This window comes from Crotalus tigris, unplaced genomic scaffold (genome assembly GCF_016545835.1).
Source record: "Crotalus tigris isolate CLP2741 ecotype Arizona unplaced genomic scaffold, ASM1654583v1 scf7180000024398.1132909, whole genome shotgun sequence".
NCBI classification, from domain to species: Eukaryota; Metazoa; Chordata; class Lepidosauria; order Squamata; family Viperidae; genus Crotalus; species Crotalus tigris.
In genome coordinates, this window is record NW_024100566.1 from 304,262 (window position 1) to 327,591 (window position 23,330).

At 39.8% G+C, this 23,330-nt stretch overlaps 1 protein-coding gene across 2 annotated transcripts in view; it reads right to left on the minus strand.

The window, feature by feature from the left end:
- Positions 1 to 269: 269 nt before the first annotated feature.
- The window catches only part of ATL1 (atlastin GTPase 1), a 35,202-nt gene continuing 12,141 nt past the window's right edge, over positions 270 to 23,330 (minus strand). Inside the window, exons 2-14 of one of the 2 annotated variants that reach the window (XM_039329492.1) lie at positions 21,767 to 22,014; positions 20,382 to 20,516; positions 17,451 to 17,555; positions 15,514 to 15,564; positions 14,574 to 14,630; positions 13,735 to 13,827; positions 11,615 to 11,753; positions 8,766 to 8,893; positions 8,199 to 8,255; positions 6,131 to 6,202; positions 4,150 to 4,581; positions 1,927 to 1,941; positions 270 to 1,816 (exon numbers count right to left, since the gene is read on the minus strand). In XM_039329492.1, coding sequence (XP_039185426.1) covers positions 1,790 to 1,816; positions 1,927 to 1,941; positions 4,150 to 4,581; positions 6,131 to 6,202; positions 8,199 to 8,255; positions 8,766 to 8,893; positions 11,615 to 11,753; positions 13,735 to 13,827; positions 14,574 to 14,630; positions 15,514 to 15,564; positions 17,451 to 17,555; positions 20,382 to 20,516; positions 21,767 to 22,014 — 1,559 coding nt within the window. In that variant the 3' untranslated portion in view covers positions 270 to 1,789. The remainder of the gene's footprint in view (positions 1,817 to 1,926; positions 1,942 to 4,149; positions 4,582 to 6,130; positions 6,203 to 8,198; positions 8,256 to 8,765; positions 8,894 to 11,614; positions 11,754 to 13,734; positions 13,828 to 14,573; positions 14,631 to 15,513; positions 15,565 to 17,450; positions 17,556 to 20,381; positions 20,517 to 21,766; positions 22,015 to 23,330) is intronic. The other variant, XM_039329491.1, reaches the window with a different exon arrangement.

Here is a 23,330-nt window from a genome sequence, read left to right on the forward strand (position 1 = left end):
CATAGTCTGTTTGTGTAACACACTGATCTGCAAAAACCTAACTAGAATTAATCCTAAATTCACCCTATAAAAATTGAACCCCACACAATCCAAGTTTGATTGTTCTTTAAAAGAATTTGTACAAACTTTTCCCCAAAAGAGGCTGCTATTAAGGAAAGCAGAATTACAACTATTGCAAGTGAAACAGGTCCAGTGTAAATTCTTGTATTTAGTGCAAGACAGGGAAGTTTCTGCATGAGTATTCAGGAATTAATAAAACAACAAATAGGTAATTGTCTTAGGAACAAACCTTTAATCAACAATAACATAATAAAAACTAGGAACACTATGCACTAAACAAATATATATATATATATACAGTGGAATTTTCAAAGACATGTTAAAAAAGGCTTTTCCGTCTCTTTAACATACCATAGCAAAAGAAATTTCTGCAGCTTCAGAGAAGGCAAGTGAATAAGCTGGATGAAGAAAAGTGCATATCAAAACCTTTATGTTTACATTGGACAATATTAGGATAACCCCACTTAAATAAGTGTACAGTTCACAGCCAGACCATTACTTTTATTCATGAGGTTTGCTCACAACATCCTCCAAGTACACATAAAGGATTAATTTGCATACTTCTCTTCATCAAACTGCATGGATGTGTCCATGAAGTTACCAGGATTTGAATTTGACTCCAAAGAGTCTTATTTTTTTCCCCTCTAGAAAGCCTTAAGGTGGTCTTAATGACTCAAGGGGCTTAGATTCAGAGAAGCCCACACAAGCAGTTGTGTATATGATCATCCACTGCACTGCTGCTATATCCCATTCTTGCTGTTTGGGATGACATGGCTCAGCTGTGAGAAAAAAATCTGGTGTGAAAGGAGAAAGAACACTCCCTCTGGCTCTGGCCTTCTTATGCTCTTAAAAAGATTTGAAAGTAACAGCATTTTCTAGAGAACCAAAAGAGTACTGAGTCTGCAGCAAAATTAAGTCACTGCCTCCTTTTTAAAAAGAAAATGACAGTCATGCTGATTCATCCACTCTCAAGCAGGGCATTCTCCAAATTAAAGCAGCCACACTTAAGCCATTGGTGCATGTGAATGAGTTATTTTTCTCCATCTTCCATTTTGAGGAGTACCAGAGACTGATACATGGATGCAGAAGTGATTAACATGTTTAATGATGTATTTCTTGCATCTGGATTACATACTCTTCTTCTCTGTCCCTTCCTTGGGTTCCACCTTCTGAGCTGTAGGGAAAGCATGATGGTACAAATGTCTGTGTGTGGCAGCTGCGCTGTAAAGTTTGTACAAAGCCTGAAAACCAAAACATAAAAAAAGAGGAAAAATGTTTTCAACTATTCTTCTCGTGGACTACTCCTACACAGACATGCTTCATGTACCAATCCTTTTCACTTTATCTCAAGCTTATGCCTTGTCTTTTCAATTACTGATAGAATTTATTGAAACATGAAAACACAGTGCAAATTCCTCCGTTCCACTACATGTATTCCACTGGCTGTAGAACTCTGCTTTTTGCCAGAGGAATTGATGATTTAAGTTATTTCAGGGATGGTATTCTCTAGAGAGCTGACCTTGCTTCCTCTAGCATAAGAGGCCTGGATCCTTTCCCAGCAAACATTACTGGGAAGAGCAGCAGATTTAATGGATACACAGGGCCCTTCTCCTACTTGTTCTGCTGTTACAATCTGGTTGTAACAATGGGCTGTGCAGTATGCCTGAGAGCCATATTAAGCAGGTTTTTGTTCTCTGATCTGAATTCCAAAATGAGGCAATCAGTCAAATTATGCAGCTGTCTTCAAAATTTCAGCCTATGATGGGAAAGATTTTAAAATTAGTATAAATACCCAAATGCACAGTCATTCATATATGTACACTGGTAGAGAAGGAATTGCTTTTGCATAACAATAAGTTGGCTTACCTCATTTGTGTTGCCCTGCAGAAAAGGCAGTTGCAAAAAGAAAGAAAAAAACCAAGGTGAGAGAAAGAACACAAGGCATCCTTGCATTTATATACCCGTTCCTATTGTATCTTGAAGCAATCTGGAGAAGGTTCATTCAATTTATTCTGCCTTCTCTTCTTCATGCTAACTGAACCTATAAAGTTGTCTCATTCATTTTTCCAGCCACAAGTTCATCCAGTCAAAAGCTATCTATTAGCAACACCGCCCTTCCGGATTTAAATTATGTATTGACTTAATTATTTTAATATCAATTTTATATATTTACAGTTCTATATATTTGCTGTTTATTCTTTTACTTCTTTTGCGGTCTCTTGAACCATCAATACAGGAGAAATTATTAAATTAGAGATTATTAAATACATGGTTTTCATAATTTTTGCCTGGAAAATAATATATAAACCATATAAACAGATAAACCTAAGATCTGAAGACAAGACTTCTAAAGTGCATTATGCATAGATATTTATGTAAGGACTAAAACCTAGAATGTCTAGTTCAACACAATAACATAATCTCCAGTGTTTCTCAACCTTGACAATTTTAAGGCATGTGGACTTCAACTCCCAGAATTCCACAGCCAGCATTGCTGGCTGTGGAATTCTGGGAGCTGAAGTCCACGTGTCTTAAAATTGTCAAGGTTGAGAAACATTGATTCTAATCTAAACAAACCTTCCTCAACCTGTTGGATTAGAACACCCTTTGCTATAGCCATCAAGTAACTGTGGGCACCCTCTGTCATCCTTGCTTATTTCTCCAGACACTCTTTAGCAGGATCATCTTAGGGATGAATTTGGACACAATCCAAATTCATGCATGTACTATACAATTGTTGTTTTTAATGATGTTCCATTATAATTCACCTTTCAATACCATCCAATTGGGAGTGATTTTTAAACCAACCTCAATTACTCACAATGCAACTTGGCCCATTCAGGTTACAGGGGAGGGCCCAGCTGAAAAACAGACACTATAACACTTGTCCTCACAAGAAGAAAATGTCAAAGCTTCCTGCCTTCTATTGATGTGCCTCTGCTTTAGTGCCATATGGAATTGGTTAAGGATTTTCTGATCAGATATGCATTTGCTTTTAAATCTCTTTTACCTTAATTTAATTACTGAAAAGATAACCAGAGCCTTCTAAGGCTGCCTTCTGTGTTCTCACATCTAGAACATAAATCCATTGGGGAACACTAACCCTCCCTCAAATTCTCTTCATATTGACTGATAGCCTCTCTAGGACAGTGTTTCTCAATGATGGCAACTTTAAGGTGGCTGGCTGAGGAATTCTGGGAGTTGAAGTCCACAAGTCTTAAAGTTGCCAAGGTTGAGAACCCCTGCTCCAGACCTTTCCAAATCTTATCTGGAGAAGTCAAGAAAGTAAACATTACTTGCCTTTGATCTTCTCATTACCATTAAGATGCCTACTAGTGATTTTCAGCCCTCTAAATCTCCTTCATAGATATATCTAACTTTTTTAAAGTAAGAAACTCTTCGTGCAACTATTTCCGGTGATGTAAAAGCCTACTTCCTTTTGCACAGCAAACCTTCTCTAAACTGAGAGGTCACTGAAAGCAAACTCCACTCCTTGCTAGCACTGATGATATACCTAGCTTGGGTGGTGAAACATTTGCAAGAAACCAACCAAGCTCAGAGAGCACCAAAGACCCCCTTATTTCAATCCTGAGCTACAAATATTTTCCTTTATTGGTTTCTCCAAACAGCTGTCCTCCCAGAATGTTCAATGTCAGTTTTCATCATTCCCATTTAGCGTGGCTAAGTAAGGGAACTGAAGGCCAGCAACACTTGAAGACTTCAGATCAGAAAAGATCAGTCACGTATTATTACTATTTGAAATATTAGTTCAAAGTTGCAGATTTTGGAGGCAGTAGGCAGCTTTGAGGTGGTGTTCTGCATGCCTAGTGTCATTGGGAGTTTGATGGCATACATTTAATGAATAAATAAATAAAATATTGCTTTGGACAAGAGAAAAATCATCCGTCTCTCTCTTCTCTCTCATTCCCCCTGATTTTGTAGAGAAGCTATTCATTGTTGCAGAGTTTTCAAACTTGTTAAGCCTTAACGGTTCATTTTGGACCCTCTTCTTACCTTCATCTAGGGACACGACTAGAGGCTTGATAGGAATGCCAGTGTAAGTTTCAAGAGCGGTTAGCGAGCTCTTACCTGGTCCCAGAGTGCTGCTGCCACTTGATCTATGACAGCCCCCAGCTCCCTGTACTCCCCGGAGTATCTGATGTATGCCCATGTGCAAAGGGTGATCAGAGTTAGCCCCATGATCATATTGCAGAGACTGGCTATGATGTCCAATCCAATGAAGCCTGTGACACCAGCAATGACGTAAGTGATGAAGATGACGACAAACAGGGTGGCTGGGGTGCGAGCAGCATGGAAGATGTTCTTGCTGTCATTGTGCTTGATATACTGGACATAGAGCTCGTCAATTTCTGCCTCCAATTGCTGGAGGTAGCGACGGCTGAATTCTTCACCCCCCATCTTTTTCACACCACGGAATTGCCGCACTGCCTCTTCCTTGAGCTCTAGATGTTTATTCTGAAGGTCACTGGGGGCAAGAAAAGGTTTGTCACCTCCACAAACCTGAAACAAGAAAGTAAAACATTTTAAGCCCCTGACCAAAGAAATGTGGCATCCACCAGATTTGTTAGATTTGCATTCCCAGAATTCCTAGACACTAGGAAAAAAGCTATACTAGTTGGGAATTTGAATTAAATTCATGAGGCTGAGAAAGCTGGCTTATTCACATGTAACTAGGCCATCATGCTCCTACTCAGGAATTGCAATTAAAAGATCCCCAATAAGTGGCTATTTAGTCTCTACTTGATTCCATCAAGTAAAGGGAAATTTTGGATAACTAGTTCCACTGTTGGCTCTTTAACATTTAAAGGGTAGGTCTTTCTCTGGGAACAAGTCTTGATGTGCTTGACATCCTTTTAGGTACAGTCCGTGGAATCTCTCTTTTTTTTTTTATTAAATTTTTAAATTTTATTTTATTCAACTACAAATAATACAAACATAACACATATAAATCTAAATAAAAAACAGTATAAAAATACAAATACTACAATGCACCTACACCCTGGAGACCATTTTTATTACCTATATTTCTTCTCATATAACTAACAATATACAATATATTTCAATTGTGCCTTTATCCCCTCCAAAACAGCATGTATTCTTGAGCACGTTTAATCCCTTTGCCTTCCACCAAGACTGTTTTTTTAAATCATCCCATATTTCATTATAATTATTTACTTTAATCATCCCTTTTTTAAATTTAATTTCTGTTGTTAATTTATTGTTTATTGCCATACTCCATATTTCATTATACCACTCATTTCTTTGAATATCCCAATTCCGTCTCCAATATTTAACCATCACTAATCTAGCTGCTATTATCAAATTTACAATCAATTCCTTTTTTGCTTCATTTATATCTTGTTTTTCCACCAGTAACAGTAATGCGATCCTAGGTGACATATCTCTCATTTTGGATGCTATCGTGATTTAACATCCCCAGCTCTTTAAATTTTTCTTCATAAGACTTAGTTTCTACTGCTCTCATCATCTTTTCTGTCTTTGTCTGACTTGTTCTACTATCTCTGAAACCTTCTTAAAATGCAGGATTTGAAAATGGATATAGTACTTCAAATAGGGTCTGACCAAAGCAGATTATCTAACGTGAAATGATTTGCAACAGGTTGTTCAACATTTTTAATGGGATAAAATATTTCAGTACAGTTAATCGCAGATTATCTGATTGTGTTTTCTTAAATCATATTAGTCATGTATGATATATCTTATAATACAAATCAGGAGTTAGTACTGCAGGGTCAGTGGTTCCTTATGCCAATTAAATTAAAATACATATTTTTAAAAAGAAAAGCATGATTGAAATGGTCAAAGTCTTGCAACAATATCATCAATTCAGCTGACTTTGGGGGCAGGGTGCAGCAATGTCGAATGTTGTCTGGGGGCAGAAAAACTGAAAGACGTTCCTCTGAGATCCAAAACACATATTTTTGGAACTACATTGCTCTTCAGAAGACACAGGACCACCCACGGCTTTACCTGGAGTGAAGGAGTTTGCGACTCCTTAGAAAGATGATGGACAGAATCTGAGACTTACCTCTTCCATTCGTTTGTTGTAAGTATCTTTTGCAGTGGCAACAGCTGCCAGATTGTTTGCTTCCGCAGTGGCCTGTAAAGGCAGAATGGGGAATGCATGAAGAGAAAAAAATGTTGCTGTGGAAACAGGAGACCGTTGACCATAACAGTTGGAGAATTCTGTGAGTTTATTAATTGCAAGCAAGGAGGCTTTTTTTGCTTAAAGCATCAGGGAAGCTCAAAGTCAGGAGCAAGCAAACCATGTCAATCAGTGGATGGTTTTGGATGAATCATTCTCACTCAGCACAATAAAAAAAAAGTTTTTGGAAGAAATGCTTTGCACATTGCCTTGAATTCTTGGGAGGAAATGAAGGGATATAAATCTAAATCTTATGTAAATAAGCCCCCAACAGAATAGTTCACAAATAGCTTCTCTATTACTTGTAAAAATTCCTTTGGGTTGACTCCAATCAGTTCTCTTTTTCCATCCACAACCTCTTTTTCTCTCCTAGTGAATGCACATTTAACCTGGGAAGAGGTTTAATTAAATACTTTCCACAAAATCTCTCCTCTAGTGCTCAATTAATCAGTAAGGAGCCGATGATCAGCAGAGACTGCTCTTTTCCTTACTGTTCAGCAATTTTGTTGGAAAGGGGAGAAAAACAGAGACAAGGGAAGCCATTTGGATTGAGAGCAACAGCCAGGCTTTTGCAAGTAAAGGAGGCTATATGGCAGTCAACAGATGCAATGGAGGAACATCAGGATCATCTACAGCCGTATTTCTCAACATAAGCAACATTAAGATGTGTGGAAGTCAACTCCCAGAATTCTCCAGCCAGCATGTTGCTGGGTTGAGAAATTGCTGAAGTTGAGAAACATTGATCTACAGCAGTGATGGCGAACCTTTTAGAGACCGAGTGCCCAAAAACCGCCCCCCCCCATCCCCGCTCTGCCGTGCCCACTGGGCTACCCACCACCTCCACGGCCCACCACAGATCACCCAGGTAGCCCCACAGCGCCATGTCCATGCCCTCCACCTGTGCCCTGCAATATCATCTGCGCACGACAGGGCGCAAGGGCGGAGTCTTGTCCCTGCTGCCCGGCTACCTTGTCCATGGCTGTGCTGCTTCATGTGGGCCATGCCCGGGGGTGACTCTCCTCTTCCGGGGGGCTGCTGGTGAGGAGGCCATGGGAGGAGGCAGAGCTGGGGCTCCGAGTGCCGCCTCTGGCACGCGTGCCATAGGTTCGCCACCACTGATCTACAGCATACAACTTTCAGTTCAAGGCTGTTATCCAATTAGTTTGGAACAGGAAGTCTCAAAGGCCTGTTTATAGAACTAAGAACTCTTTCCCAACCAAGCATCTCCCCAAAGTGTTGAATTACAATGCCTACAATTCTCAGCCATCATGGAGAAACTTCGTAAGCTAATATTTTGCACATCTGGAGGGTATTAGGGCAGGGAAAAGTGGTCTAGAGACATACTTAGGACTCCTTTCTACTTTCTGTCTTCTTAGGACCAAAGACAAACATGTAGCATAGACTTGGAAAAGGAAGGCATAATAAATTATTTTGGCCAAGATTCCTTGCTAAGCAATAAGTAGAAATACTTACTTTGTCCACTAAATATCTTTTAGTGACATTTATTTTTTATTCTTCGAAAGTAAACATTATTTTGCTATACTTTAACAAAATGAATACGTTTCAGTGTTTTTCAACCATGCAGGTACACCCGTATACATTAGCAAAGCATCAAAAAAACTGGTTTATAGTTTATTCTGAAAACAAGGCTGGCTTGAATTGTGAGTGTTTTTGCATATTTCTAACTAAAGAGAGATATCACTATGACCTCTTGGCCATTTGCACATAGTAGTGTGCTCTCAATTATGTTCTCTCATCACTATTCAATTCCATTAATTTGCTGCCCTTCCAAATTAATGGGAAGTGCAGGATCTGAGCATCTCAACACCTTTAAACAACTTGATTCGCTCTGTAAGTCATCTCTCATGATTGACAGGAATTGATAGAAAAAAATGCTTTCTGCTTCCGATAGAAACATATGTTCCCAACCCCCGAGAATGCAGTTAATTACCTGCAACATTGATTTTGGGTGAGGGAGCTCTTCTCCTTGGTAGATCTTAATATAGGCCTGGGAGGAAGACAAGTTAAAAAAAACTCTAAGTGATATGGAACATCATTTAAACCCTGCACATAAAATATTAGGTCCAAAAAATGTCAAAAGTGTTTCTAAGTTCTTATAGAGCTACAATATTAATTACTGTATTAACCCTACGACTTCTACTATGTCACTGATGCTATGCCTTTAATAGTGATTCCAAATATAGGATATCTTTAAAAAAAATGTAGTCTTTGTTTTTTTTCAGTTACTGAATGGGAAAGCTGTGACTTCTAAATATTATTTACAGTAAGTGCAACACCTAGCAATCCTCGTCATTAGGTATGCCACTGGAGATGGTAAAATTCTAGTTCAGCAACATCTGAAGGGGTTTACGCTCTAAACTGTTTCTGCAGAAATCTTCTCCCACAGAGGTTAATATCTGTTTCTATATGAGCCCAATATGGCAACGGGATCTTAGCCACTGATTCCTAACAAAAGGAGATTTCCAAGCCAGAAAGCCCTTTTATATTTGCAGCTTACCTTAAAATATTCCACAAGGCCTCGGCAGGTGATCTTATTCCCATTGATCTCCTTGACATCCAGGCTCTTGGGGCTCAATAGCCAGGGAATCAGGATTTTCAAGTTTTTGATGAAATCACCATCTATTTCTGTAAGGGGAACATGAACCCTGTTTATGAGTATGGCTTTTGTGATGCACACACTAGAAACCCCAAGAACTCAGGAGACTTCAGAGTGAACCAATGATTGAGTACCTAAATCAAAATAATGAACTTTATACCAAATTGTCCAAAATACTGCCTCCTAACTTATGACATGGATCTTTTGGACACTTTCTGTCAACATATTTTTAATTATGTAAGACATCAAGGCAGATATAACACAATATGATTTATATGAACTTTTCCATAGTATCAATAGGGGATGAAAAGCTCAGGATGGCAATAGAAGAGATTGTCTACTTCATTTGATCAAAGAAGATAAATTTTATCAGAGTAAGATGCTCAATGTAATAATAGAAGTTTGGAGAATCAGAAGACAAATTGCTCATTAATGTATTGGTGAGAATGGTTGGGTTCATACATTGTGCTAGATTTAAATTATAGTATGCTAAGAAGCTACAATGACTAGGCTCAAAATAAACCATAAACCGTGGTTTACAAACCAAAACTGCTAAACTGATTCAACAAGGAAAGCCAAAACCAAGCAGATCATATCATGGATTAACTAATTAATTAATTAGGAACCTGATGGTGCAGTGGTTAGAATGCAGTATTGCAGGCTAACTCTGACCACAGCCAGGAGTTCGATCCTGACCGGTCAAGGTTGACTTGAGCCTTCTATCCTTCCAAGGTAAGTAAAATGAGGACCCAGATTGTTGGGGGCAATATTCTGACACTGTAAACCTCCCAGAGAGTGCTGTAAAGCACTATGGGGCAGTATATAAGTCTAACTGCTATTGCTATTGCAATGGGTGAGCCCGGCCACCATGCTTTTTTTGCCTAGTCTGGATTGTCCTCACTAATGTGTTAATGGTGGACCATCTGACATGATCTACTATCTATTACATCTTCAGAACCTTTACCTGGAGATGGCCATCACTGTTAGGGTCACACAATTCTTGAAACCTGAGAGTTGGGACTATCTGATCCATGCTCATCTTAACATTCTACTGGGACTTAGGAGAGAACAATACCAGCAGTTTGTTCAACAGTAATGTGTGTGGGTGTGTATGTGTGTGTATGTATATTTGTATATATGTAAAATAAAACAAACATTTCAAATTCACTCTCACATAACTTTCCTCCAAAAACTGTTGAAATCCCTATCGCAATAATGTCATTTTATTACTAGACCAGCCCCTCTGCAACCCTTAGCTTGAAAAATATTTATCAACAAATGTGTCTCTTAGGCCAAAAGAGTTCACTGCCTTTGCAAAACCTGGCTTGATGCCCATGAGCCCAGAGGCCAACTAGAATGGCCCAATCAGAAACCTAATTCAATCACGAAATAAACCTTGTCCCTATATGATACTGCTGTGTTGTTCTCCTCTGTGTAGAGGTCATAGTTTTCCCTTAAGGAATAATCTCTAATAATGTTGAAGGTATCTGAATAGGTAAAGAAAAATTCTCTCAGAACAGCAATCAGAAGAATACAAATTATCTGAGGGACTGGCTCACCCCAATGGGATTGGCCCACCCACTTGCCCCTGCAGAAGAGGCCTCCTTTAGACCCCATTGGCCTTCTTTGCTGTGGCCCCACCTCTGGAACATCTTGCCACCAGAGGTAAAATCTGCCTCCTTTAAGTCCTTCCTGAAATGCCTTAAATCCTGGCTTTTCCGGTTGATTTGGGATGCTGATATGGGGGTGGTCTATGCTAGAAATGGTTGGTCAATTGAGACATTAAAAACCCACCCCCACACTTTTTCATCCTCTTGGTTTTTAGCCTTTACAGATAGTCCTCAACTTACAACTGTTCATTTAATGACCTTTTGAAGTTACAACAGCACTGAAAAGTGACCTATGATCATTTTTCATGCTTATGACTACTGCAGAATTTGGATGCTTAGCAACTGGCGTGTATTTATGACGGTTGCAGTGTCCCCAGAGTCATGTGATCATCTTTTGTGACCTTCTGACAAGACAGCTCGATTCGCTTAACAATCATGTTACTAACTTAACAACTGCAGTGATTCACTTAACAATTGTGGCAAGAAAGGTCGTAAAATGGAGCAAAACTCATTTAACAACCGTCTTACCTAGCAATAATAATTTTGGGCTTAATTGTGATTGTAAGTCAAGGACTACCTGTATTAATATCTCAGGGGCTGCCAAAAAGAAGAGGGAGTCAAGCTATTCTCCAACGCGCCTGAAGGCAGGACAAGAAGCAATGGATGTAAACTAATCAAAGAGAGAAGCAACCTAGAACTACGAAGAAACTTCCTATTTTGTTGTTGTTGTTTGTTAATTTTAATGTTTTTAAATATATGTTTTTATGGCAATATAAGGCTCCCAGAGTCATTTTGGCTAATGAGATGGGTAGCATATAAATTTAATATGTAAGTAAACAAACATTGCATAAATCTCATCTAAGAAAAAAGGCACATGGGTATAATTAATTAAGCAGAAAAAAACTGGAGACAGGCATATTTCCTTTCTGCAGAACATGAAGTCCCATCCAATCATAACTGATCAGTTTCTTTCTCGTTTGAAAATGAATGTTATCCCTAAAACAGGCCATAGACACACACACACTTCTGCAAAACCCTGCCTCAAAGTTGTCTGTGATACAGTTCCTCCAACTTGGTAGCCATGAATTCCATCTCAGTTTTTTGTGCTGCTTGGTTTCTTACTGATGCCAATGAACTCACCTCTGAGTTTCCCATCAAAATTGGGATTTGTAGCTACTTTCAAACCCGGATGAGGTAAAAGGAAACAGGAGATGTTGGTGAAACACGAATGTATATGCTTCCGCACATTCTGCAGCTCTTCATGCTGGTTTCCAGAAACCTGGGAACAAGCAGGCAATTACTCTCTTTTAAGGAGGACAAATATAAATCTGTTATTCATAACTGGTACAGGTAGTCCTCGACTTACGACCACAACTGAGCCCAAAATTTCTGTTAAGTGAATTTTGTTCCGTTTTATGACCTTTCTTGCCACAGCTGTTTTGAGTGAATCACTGCAGATGTTAAGTTAGTGACACCGTTGTTAAATGGATCTGGCTTCCCCATTGACTTTGCTTGTCAGAAGGTGGCAAAAGGTGATCACAGGACCCCAGGATACTGCAGCCATCATAAATATGAGTCAGTTGCCAAGCATCCGAATTTTGATCATGTGACCATGGGGATGCTGCAATGGTTGTAAGTGTGAAAAACGGTAAAAAATCATTTTTTTCAGTAGCCCTGTAACTTTGAACAGTCACTAAATGAACTGTTGTAAGTCAAGGAATATACAAAAATAATAGAGATTCAGAAGTTGCCAAGCCTATACATCAATCTTTTTCAAACTTGGCAACTTAGCCAGAATCCACACACCTTAATGTTGCCAAGTTTGAAAAGCACTACTGTAAACTGTGCCCTGGAAAACCATTCTTGAATCAATGCCAGCATCTTTATTTATCTTCAAGTAGAAGCCCAATTCCCTCTGGGTTCACCTCTTCTGCCACTGTTGAAATCCTGTGCCCAGCACTCAAGGCCAAAATTCCTCTAAGTTGGTTGAACAAGGCAGCTGCCACAAAGGAATCCTCAACTTATCACTAGGTAACTGAGGAAAGAACTTAAGTGTCCTTCTGTACAGTTGCATTTATGTTTTAAAAAACAGGTTCATTAATGTGGCTTCAGGTCACACTTTTACTGGCTCAAAGTCCTAAGGTTATCCATCTCTTATTTCAGGCGCCCTCAAAGCCTATTTTGCTCTCTCCAGACTGGGCCATAATATTTGATAGCAAAATTTCAGTTTTTAGGAGCTTGATTTTCTGTGTTTTAAGATTTCTTTGGCTTTAAAAAGTGCAAAATAAGTGCATTCAGTTATCACAAGACTTAATGCAGCTTTTTCATATTTTAACCATCCCAAACAAAACAATTCAGCCTCACCCACCTAACAAGATCATCACACACCAACCGATGCAACTTCTAGATTTCTTAGAGCAGAGGTCCCCAATCTTTTGGGCACCAGGGACCGGTTCCGTGGAGAGAGGTTTTTCCATGGTCCGGAAGGGGTGTGGTTTTGTGTGCTGCCTACATCCCATGGATGGGGCTTTTCTTGTTTGTGCAGCCCGGTTGCTGGCATGCTGCGGCCTGGTACTGGTCCATGGACTGGGGGTTGTGGACTCCTGTCTTAGAGGCCAAAACCATCACCATCCTTGTGTGACCCAGTTAAAGAAAACTGTCTACTCCTTCGCTACTCACTGTGGGCCACATACATAACTAGTATGGAGAAAATTAGTCTGGAATAGGCAAAGAGATGATGCACAGGCTGTATCAGGGGTATAATCTGTATCAGAGGGAAACGGGCTAGGATTTTCCAGTTTTATTCCTGTTGAGAGAAGCTGCATTTTTTCTTTTAAATGCAAGAAGCCTATTTTAGGCTTGCAAAAAAAGTTTTCATACCTTTCCATATCAGAAGAGCAGGAATTCACACTTTTTTTTTTCAGTGATGCCACCAAAATTGAGTGTATGTTAAAAGGCTGTAAACACCATACAAAGAGTGTGATGCACAGGTTCTCATTGGTCAACCAGGTGGCCTTTCCTTTCTGCTGCCCTCTGCATTAAATTTAACAACAGTACCTTAAGATCATGACTGATTTTTTTTTTCTGTAAGAATGACTCTAATTTGATTAAATCTTAACTAGATTTAGTTTAATTTGATGACCTTAATCTGTGAGGGTTATTTCATTATTGTCTGACCTGATTAACAAGTCTCCATTAAGCTGGAAAATAAAATAAGAGTATTTTCACTTAAACAAATACATCCATCTCTTAATACCAACCTTGAGACGTTTTTCCAAAAATTTGGCTCCACCTTCAGCCCCGTAAGCAAACTCATAGGGAAAGCTCCAGTCACGAACAAGGAAAATAAGAGACTATAAATGCGATAAAAACCAAGACCAAAGTGAATACAATGTGCAAGTGAGGAAAACATTGTGTTCATTTAAATGTATTGTTTGGAATGGAATAACAGAGTGTTTTATCTGTTTAATGTGAGGTTTAAATGAGTTGCTTTGAAGAAATTAGCTGATTTGTAGCTAATAGTTTCTTCCAAATTATAAATGTTTACAGTATTTATTAACTTTCTATCCATAAATTTTCCAATACTATCCAATCAAATTTCATTAGTGAAAGCAACCAAAATGGGATTTTGTAAAAACAAAAATTTAACCTCTTTGATGTCATATACTTCTAGAGTGAGCTTACTGAATGTATTCAAACAGAGGTTGGATAGACATCTGCCAGGGATACTCTAATTTGGATTTCTGCACTAAGCAATGAGTTGAATTTGTGGTGTGAAATGGTTTTTCCACATCCCAGATGCTGGAATGTATCTATACCTACAAAGATCAGAATCATGAAGGAAATGGGAGCATAGTCAACTGATGTGCTGGATGCGAACTGAGAAATCCAACATATCAGAATAATATCGGTGCATAATGCTGCAGCACCGAATACCAATTTGATGATACAGCTCTACCATAAGGCAATGGCAGTGGTCATCTTGAAGAACTGAGTTACCTCTTCAGATTTAGAGGTTTCCATTTCTCAAGATTATCTGTGCAGTAATAAAACATAATTTCTGCAGGTTGTACAGGAAATCTCTCAATTATCTTCTTACCTGAAATGGCTTCAGGAATGTTTCTTCCATGGCTAGCCTCCCATATTCTGTGAAGAGCTGAAATAAGAAGAAAGTCAGGAGAAATTTTTAAACAAGACCCATGTATTAACAAATAACTTTGCTTATATTGCAGTGATTCCAGTGCTTTATTTTTTCAGTTGAAGCTGCATTTTACATTGCTTCCATTGCTTTCAATTCAGAGTGTTCGTACCTTTTTTTCTAAAGAATTAGTTAAATCACTAAAACCACAAAGAGCACTCAGGGGAGCAGGTAAAAATTAGTCAATTTATTATGGCATCAGCTTTTGTTGATGATATTTCTTCTGATCAAATATATAAAATGTAAGTGCATTAATGGACTCCAGTCTGTAAATTTTTACAGCTAAGTGATCTGTTACCTTTAAGGTGCCACAAAAGCTATCACCTTTATGTGGACGACTTTAATCCATTCGACTGAAAACAGGGCTTTAAGTATGAAACCGAAGGTGAATAGATGGTGGAATCTTTTTAATGTAGTTTTTATTTTAAAATGAAGATACCACAATGCTGAACTTGGGATTTCTATGTTCTCCTTCCACAGCTCTAAAGGCATCTCTATAGCTTGCATATAAAATTAAAGGCATCAAACATTTGGTCGAAGTCTGCTTTAAAAGTACTAGTAACTTTCTGACATGTAAATATTCTTAAAACCTTTATGCTTGTGATGTTCCTATTCCCAGGCCTGATCACAAAGATTTGTTAGCAATAATAAGACTAATGTACTATATAAACATGAAACCATCAAAACTAAATACTAGATGAATAGAAGATAATAATGCTGAGTCACAATTGCATATCTTTGTAGCATAAAAACAAACAGTATTTCTGTACAAAATTACAGCACATAGAATTGTCCAACTCTAAGGGATGGAGCAGTGGATGGGTGGGCAGCATGGAATTACCTGCAAGTGCTGAAGATCATCTTCTTGTACATTTTGTGACAAGTTGTACACCTGAGTACAAAACAAAGCCAGAATTGTGTAAAAATGGCTATGAAAATCCTTGTCTTCTTGCATGCTCTGTGTGTATGCAATTCCTTTCCTGCTACCTATGTTGCACTCCCTATGGCCAAGAAGAGGTCTCTATTTTTAGAGAAGTGTATCTCAATTTCAATAACTTTAAGACATTTGGACTTCAATTTACAGAATTCTGGAAGTTAAAATCCACATATCTTAAAGTAGCAGAGTTTAGAATTGAGCTGGAAGGGACCTTGGAGGTCTTTTATCTAGACCAGTGGTTCTTAACCTTTTTGAACGAATCGCCCCCTTGAGCCAATGAGGAAGTTGTCATCGCCCCCCTCCCCCAACATAACCTCTCAATCACAACCTAGGAAATAATTCTTCAATTTATGCAAACCCTTTTTTTGTTTTCTTTAAAATTGTCATCAGGACATATCGATGCAAATAATTTATTTCCAGTCTTTTTTCCATATCTCCCATATTCTGGCCAATGGCGCACCACTGTATGGGTAGAGGCTGCTGCGCAACGTGCATGAAGATAAGCGATGCGTATTCACATATGTACGGCGTTCTGTACTGAAGCTAGCTGGAGGAATATTTGAAAACACAATTCAATCCGCTAATAGCGAGTGATCTGATGTTTTTATACGACAGATATAAAGCGATTCATTGTACGAAAAAGTCTCAAAAGTGTCCCCAAAACTTCTCGCTCCATCGCCCCCATATCGCCCCCTTTTCGTTCCTTCGCCCCCGTGTCGCCCCTTTTTGTTCCATTGCCCCCCTGAAAAATGAAATCGCCCCCTGGGGGGCAAGGTCGCCCAGGTTAAGAACCACTGATCTAGATCAATAATCTGCTCAAGCAGGAGACGCTATACAATTTGAGACAAGTGGCTGTCCAGTCTCTTCTTGGATCTCAAGCCAATGTCAATTTTTTAGGGCAACATGTAACGATTTTGTTTTCACCCCATCTATCATATAGTTTGGCTTACTCACATGAAATACCACAATTTAACAGTTCCATAGTCACTATTTTGCAGAATCACACATCCCTATGTCTCAGTTCAAATGCTAAAACACTGTATGCTCTGGCTCCTGCACTAAAAAAACCAATAGAATAGAATAGAATAGAATAGAATAGAATAGAATAGAATAGAATAGAATAGAATCTGGAAGGGACCTTGGAGGTCATCTAGTCCAACCCCCTGCTCAAGCAGGAGAACATGTACCATTTCAGACAAATGGTCCAGTTTCTTCTTAAGAACTTCCAGTGCTGGAGCATTCACAATTTCTGGATGCAGGTTATTCCACTGATTAATTGTTCTAACTGTCAGGAAATTTCTCCTTAGTTCTAGGTTGATCATTGGATCTTGCAAAAAGCAGGTCTTTAAGAAAATCATCAATGGTTTCATATTTAGTGAAACAATAGAGGGTGTGTAAGCTAGAAAGAACACCTTAACTTTCCCCCCTTACAATGTGAGCTGTCTGAGACCATGCAGAAAGTTGAAGAAAGTCTTATGCTAATGTACAACTGCCTGGAGAAGTCCCTGCAGTTTACCTTTGCAGAATTTTAGAAGCGATTTGCCATTTGACTGGTCATCCAGCTAGCTTTGTACCTAAGGCAGGACTAGAACTCACACTCTCCTGGTTTGTAGCCTGATGCCTTAACCACTACACCAAACTGAGTCTCTTATATGGCCTATATAGTGTCAACCTCCATCGCTGATACTACAGACAGCTCTGAGGGCCTGAAATGGTTGCCCTCTTCAACTGCCATTGACTATTTCTGCCATGTTAGTCAACTGAATGCAACCCCCCCCCCACTGATTTCCTTTCAGCAACCTGCTTCCCGCATTTGATCCTGCAAAGATACCACCTGGTACCTGGATGGAGCTGATCATGGTGCTCAGAGCAAAGACGGTGGCTGAATCCCGCAGTGTTGACTGGCTGTCGAAGGTGCCCTGAGTATCCATTAGCAATACAGCAACCTGTAGAAAACACGGAAGAGAAGCATACAATATGAAACCCTTATCGTTTTATTTGCTAAAAAAAAAATAACCAAAGCCTTCGGCATCAGTTGTGTTATGGCACTGGAAAACTTCAAATCTGTTATTTGGAGGCTAGGGATAGCCTATATCAACCAGGAATACAGGCTGAGGTACTCAGAAGGCATTTTGCTGCGAATTAATTACATTTCTTCCAAAGATGCTGCATTGATTACTCATATGCTATTGAGCTAAGTTCACAATACTGGTAATATAGGCAATATGGTACCCAAAACATGCCTTTTGGATAGCAATAGCAATAACAATAGCACTTAAACTTATATATTGCTTCATAATGCTTTACAGCCCTAAGTGGTTTACAGAGTCAGCATATTGTCCCCCACAATCTGTTGGTTTTTTTTAATTGATTTTGGTAGGATGGAAGTCTGATTCGACCTTGAGTTGGCGAGAACTGAACTGCTGAGTCGGCAGAAGCAGCCTGCAATACTGCACTCTCACCACTGTGCCACCACAACACCCTAGTGCCCTCTAGTGCCCGCTAGTTTTCTGGTCCATCTGACTTTAACAAAATTATTTTTAATGTTTAAAAATATAGACAGAAAGCTGATCTACTACACAGAACAAAGGACTTTGCACTTTTTCCACTTTTATTATATTGTAACCTTCCCAGAGTCACTGAATTACTGAAATGGGTGACAAAGAAATCCAATAAATAAACAATTTAGCCTCCAGCATCCTATTTATTTGCAAGCATAGTTTGGAATCCCACAAAATCCCAACAGAATGATAGAAAGCACTCATGTATGGGAGGGTTAATTTACCACCTGGTGTGTTGATGTTTTATGATTGGCCACCACAATCTTGCGCAGTCATTTTGTGAACAAGCAGATCACCTTTAGCAGTCATCAAATGTATCCAAAATTTTAAAGGAGCTCCAGACCAAGAAATGTTGCTATCCCCTTTTGCAAAAATATACAAAGATCTATTTAGCATAAAACTTGGATAGCTGATAGATTACCTCCCTTCTGAGCCTGCTTAGAAATTGTAGTCAAGACAAAAGGCTTTCTGGAAGGCGCTACACTTGCCAGATTTGCCGTGTGACAACTCGAGGGAGAATATTTTTTTGATACAGGAGTCTGAATGACAGAATTCCCTCTTGATTTATTACATCTGGTGCCACCCCAAGTCTTGTTAGCTTTCTGTGTCAATTAATCACCTCCTTATTCACCAAGCCCTCCGCTCACTTCACACTATGATATCATTTAATGTGTTGTCATTGTTGTTATGGTTCTCTCTTTTGCTTTTAACTCTTTCAGATCTTCTTTTTTAGAGATTTGCTTTGCGCTCTTAGGCTCTGGATATTTTTGTTTAAAAAAAGAGAAAACAACTATGTGAATAAAATAAACATACAGCCAATCAGTCTTAAGAGACCAGGGAAGTCTGCATGAGTGGTCACAAATGGCAAATATCTGGGCAATCAAAGCTCCACCCCCCTTTAATGTGCTCTGCATACCTCACATGCACATAGAAGGGGTGGGGCTTCACCTACCCAGTCACACCCACCACTTTGACCTTGCTGACTACTCTTGCAGATGCTCCTGTCTGATGCCACATATAAAGCCAGAAAAACTTCTAATGGCTCTCCAGGTCACGTTATCCATTCAGGCTAAACAGAGGCAATACTTCTCCCATTAGCAATGAGACCCTGTGAAGAAGGAAGGAGAGGCTTGCTCTTTCAACATTGTCTGGGCAGTGTAAAAAAAGAAAATAAAAGAGTTGCCAACCTTCATAAGGTGAGCCTATGAAGACATTACAGAATGGCCCCTGAGCCAGGAAAGATTTGTAACCGAAAAAAATGTCTAATACTGCAGGTTTATATGACACAATGTCTTCTAAATGCATCAAAGGCAAATTTCCATTGTGACTGCAACTTAACATTTCTGGAGAACCTATCAGAGAAAATAAATTTAGCCAGAGGGTGAACATATTTTTGAGTTTGTGACCGGTATAGTTAAGATGTTCCTGTTTTGTGCAGATTCTATGGCAATAGGCTGATATCTGTTCCGGAACTGCAGGCAAGCTGTTCTTAGAATTTTAATTTGTGTCCGGCTATCCCTTAAGCTTTTCTGCCTTCTTCCTCCCAGATTGACAGCTGGTTCCAATGTCAATGGCCAAGAACCTCTGGGTTCTGCTAGATCAGTGCTGGCGAACCTATGCACGTGTGCCAGAGGCGGCACTTGGAGCCCTTGCTGTTGCCCCAATCATGCCTCCCCCCGCAACCCCCTCACTAGCAGCCCCCCTGTAGGAGAGTTGCCCTCGAGCGTGGCCCACGCAGAGCAGGGCAGCCAAGGACATGGCAGCCAGGCAGCGTGGACAAGACTCTGGCTCATGCCCCATCACGCACAGTTGATGCTGTGGGGCGCGGGTAGAGGGCGTGCCCACCATTGGCGCTGCTGGGCTGCCTGGTCAATCTGCAGCGGGCCCTGGAGGCGGTGAGTGGCCCTGTGGGCAGGCAGGGCGGGGGACGGGGTGGGGGCAGAGCAGGGGCGGGGCAGAGGGTGGAGCACACTGACTGAGGAATTCTGGAAGTTGAAGTCCACAAGTCATAAAAGGGCCAAGTTTGAAGACCCCTGTGCTAAGCCATAATAAAATTTAGGTTTAATTTAGTGTGTTCTATGAAATGACCCACTGTGCTTTGCCTCGCTATGACTTAGTCTTATCTGTATAGTCGGCATTATAACTTATTCAATATGTCATGACTGGTTTGATACCAGCACTGATTATGAGTATCCACAACGAATCACCAACCTTGTTCCCATCTGGTTTGTCCACAAGGAAGACTTCGCTCCAAATCTGGATGCCAGTTGTCTCCCGTTCTGATCCACCTCTCCAAGAAAACCCTGTGAGTGGTTCATTAAAATCTCCAATCCAATCAACTAACTCCTGCAAAGCAATGGGCAAGCAAGTTATTATCCTTAGAAGCAGGCAAAGTGACGTTTCTTTATGCCAAAAGTTTATTTCTAGTATTAGTGGTCACCAAGCAGCTGGACATTTTCAGTGATTGTTCATGTGAATGGGAAGTAAGATGACCCATTCTAATTTGGGCAAAGCATTCTACTACAGAAGAATGTCTTTGGAGATTCTCAGTCATGGTTGTCCCAAAGGTCCAGTTGCCTTCTGAAAAAGCAGCTTTGGAAAAAGCACCTTACAGAGGAACTTAAATTTTATATTTCAAATAGGCAACCAAGAATTTAAATGGAATTTTCAGATTCCCCCATCATGCTGGTAAGGGAGTGATCTATCAGAATACAGAGGATTATCTCCACTTGTATGTGACATGATTGAAGAAATTTTCAGTTATGAAATCACAGATTCTAATCTCCAAAACCAAGTCACTGGGTACATCTAGGCAAGTTATTGTTCTCCCAATATTAACGTGCCAAATACTTGGGGTATACCTACAAATAGCCATATACAAGTAGTCCTCAACTTACAACAGTTTTTTTAGTGGCCGTTCAAAGTGACAACAGCACTGAAAAAAGGGACTTATGACAATTTTTCACACTTACAACCGTTGCAGCAACCCCATGGAGTCACGTGATCAAAATTCATATGCTTAGCAACTGACTCATATTTATAACGATTGCAGGGTCCAGGGGTCATGTGATCACCTTTTGCCATTTTTTTGACAAGCAAAGTCAATGGGGAAGCCAGAGTCACTTAACAACCATGTTATTAACTGAATAACTGCAACAATTCATTTAACAACTGTGGCAAGAAAGTTTGTAAAACTGGGCAAAATTCAACAAATGTCTCACTTAGCAAAATAAATTCTGGGAATTAATTGTGGTTGTAAATCAAGGACTATTTTTACAGCTGTGCTATATCCTGAACCCTATACAGTTGCACTAAATCTGGAATCCCAACATGAGGTTTTACTACCAGTTTTGGCAGATTCTGAAGATGAATCCCGCCTCCTATCTCAACCACACGTCTTGTGCCTTGTGACATTCTCATTATTCATCTCTCAAGTGTCAAATCTAGCTTCCAAGGGCTCTTTGCTTAATTGCATCTGCTTAACTGCACCAAGAGCAAATCTGATATATATTGCAACCTGCAGGTAAGCTCATGTACTAAGTTCCTGAGCATAAAGAATGAGGCCGCAACCTCTCCAACAGCCAGTGCAAACTTACCATGTTGTGCATGTATCTCAGCATAAAGTCCATCAAGAATGATTTCCCCTTCCGAAAAGCCCCAGCCACGGATACAGCCACCACTTCCCGATCACAGACAGCTTTGGACAGCAAAATGCGGTTGAGAGCAGCTTCATCCAGCTCAAAGGAGTGGTCATCCTTCACAATGAGCACTTGTACTGGATGGGCCTTCCCACCAGAGTCCTCCTCTTCCGAGCTCCATTCATAGCTTTTTTCTGAAAATCCACCTATGTTTAAGACAACCAATGTCTGATCAAGTCCCAATGAGGGTACAAAGAAGCTTAGGCTAACATTTTATATTGACTTACCAAACATGGTTTCTTACACATTAGGTCACAGGAATATTGGGGTCTGGGGGGGAGAGAGAAAGGATATAGCAGAGGGAAGGAAAAGATGCTTAGTCACTCTAATACTCTTTCCTCCAGACAGGTTTAAAGCCTTCCTAATAACTGGCTGCCTCAGGGGAAAGAGAAAATTCCCTCTGACAATTACAGAAATAGACTAGCAGCTGAAGTTTACTTTATTTATGAAACATATTCTATTACTGTCTAATAATACCTCTTGCTAGTTTTCAGTTAATCATATTCTCTGCTTATACCCAAAGACATTAGGGTAATTTAAAAGTTAGAAGGATGCTCAGAACTTTATGCTTCAAGATTTCACTTTCATTCTCTACCCGAATTCTACCACTGCAATAGCATCGCAATCTGTGTCACTGAAAGAGACCTTTGGATCTCAACTTTTTTGTTTCGGATGCAGGAAAGAAACCATTTAAATGGCCTGAAACCAATGGCTGCTAGGGAAAATTTGTAGCTAAATGAAGAGACAGCCACCCTCTTCCACCTCTGGATTCTCTTCTACAAAATCCACTGCCCCACATTTGTTTCAGAAGGCAAACAAAGTTCATAATATAATACTGCATCCTCTGATTTGCTCAGAAAGACAGCCTATACAATGGCAGGTCATACATAAAATAAAGAAGTATCATTGTCCTGGCAGGGGAATCATGCCAACCAAACAAGAGACTATCAAATGTTACCAGACAAGGAAAATTGGCAAATGCAGCCCAACTGTTTACACTGAAAGAATATATTCCAGGCATATACAGTAGATAAAAGGATAAAAAAAGCTCTGCACTAGGATTTTGTAGGACAAGACACATATATGCAGCTATATTAATAATGATTACTGTGTAATGAAAAACCATCTAAACACTGAATAGTTATCGTCCCATGTTCCAAGGAGGCACAGGGGCTCAGGGGCTTAATGACACTGAGATGGTCTCTGGAGATAGTCTCTGATCCATTGGTTCGAGCCCTAGCACTGCCTGTTGGGGTGAACTCTAATCACCCGTCCACATAACAGTTCAAAAGCATGTTCTATGCCAATAGATAAATAGGTACTACTTTGGTGGGGAGATGAGTTGGTGCTCTGTGCAGGCAGTCAAATTTCTGCCAGCTCTGAACCTTTCTGACTGCGGAACACGTTTGCAAGGCGGCTCCGGGGAGGGAGACGCCTTGGATGACGCTGCAGGAAGAGTCGC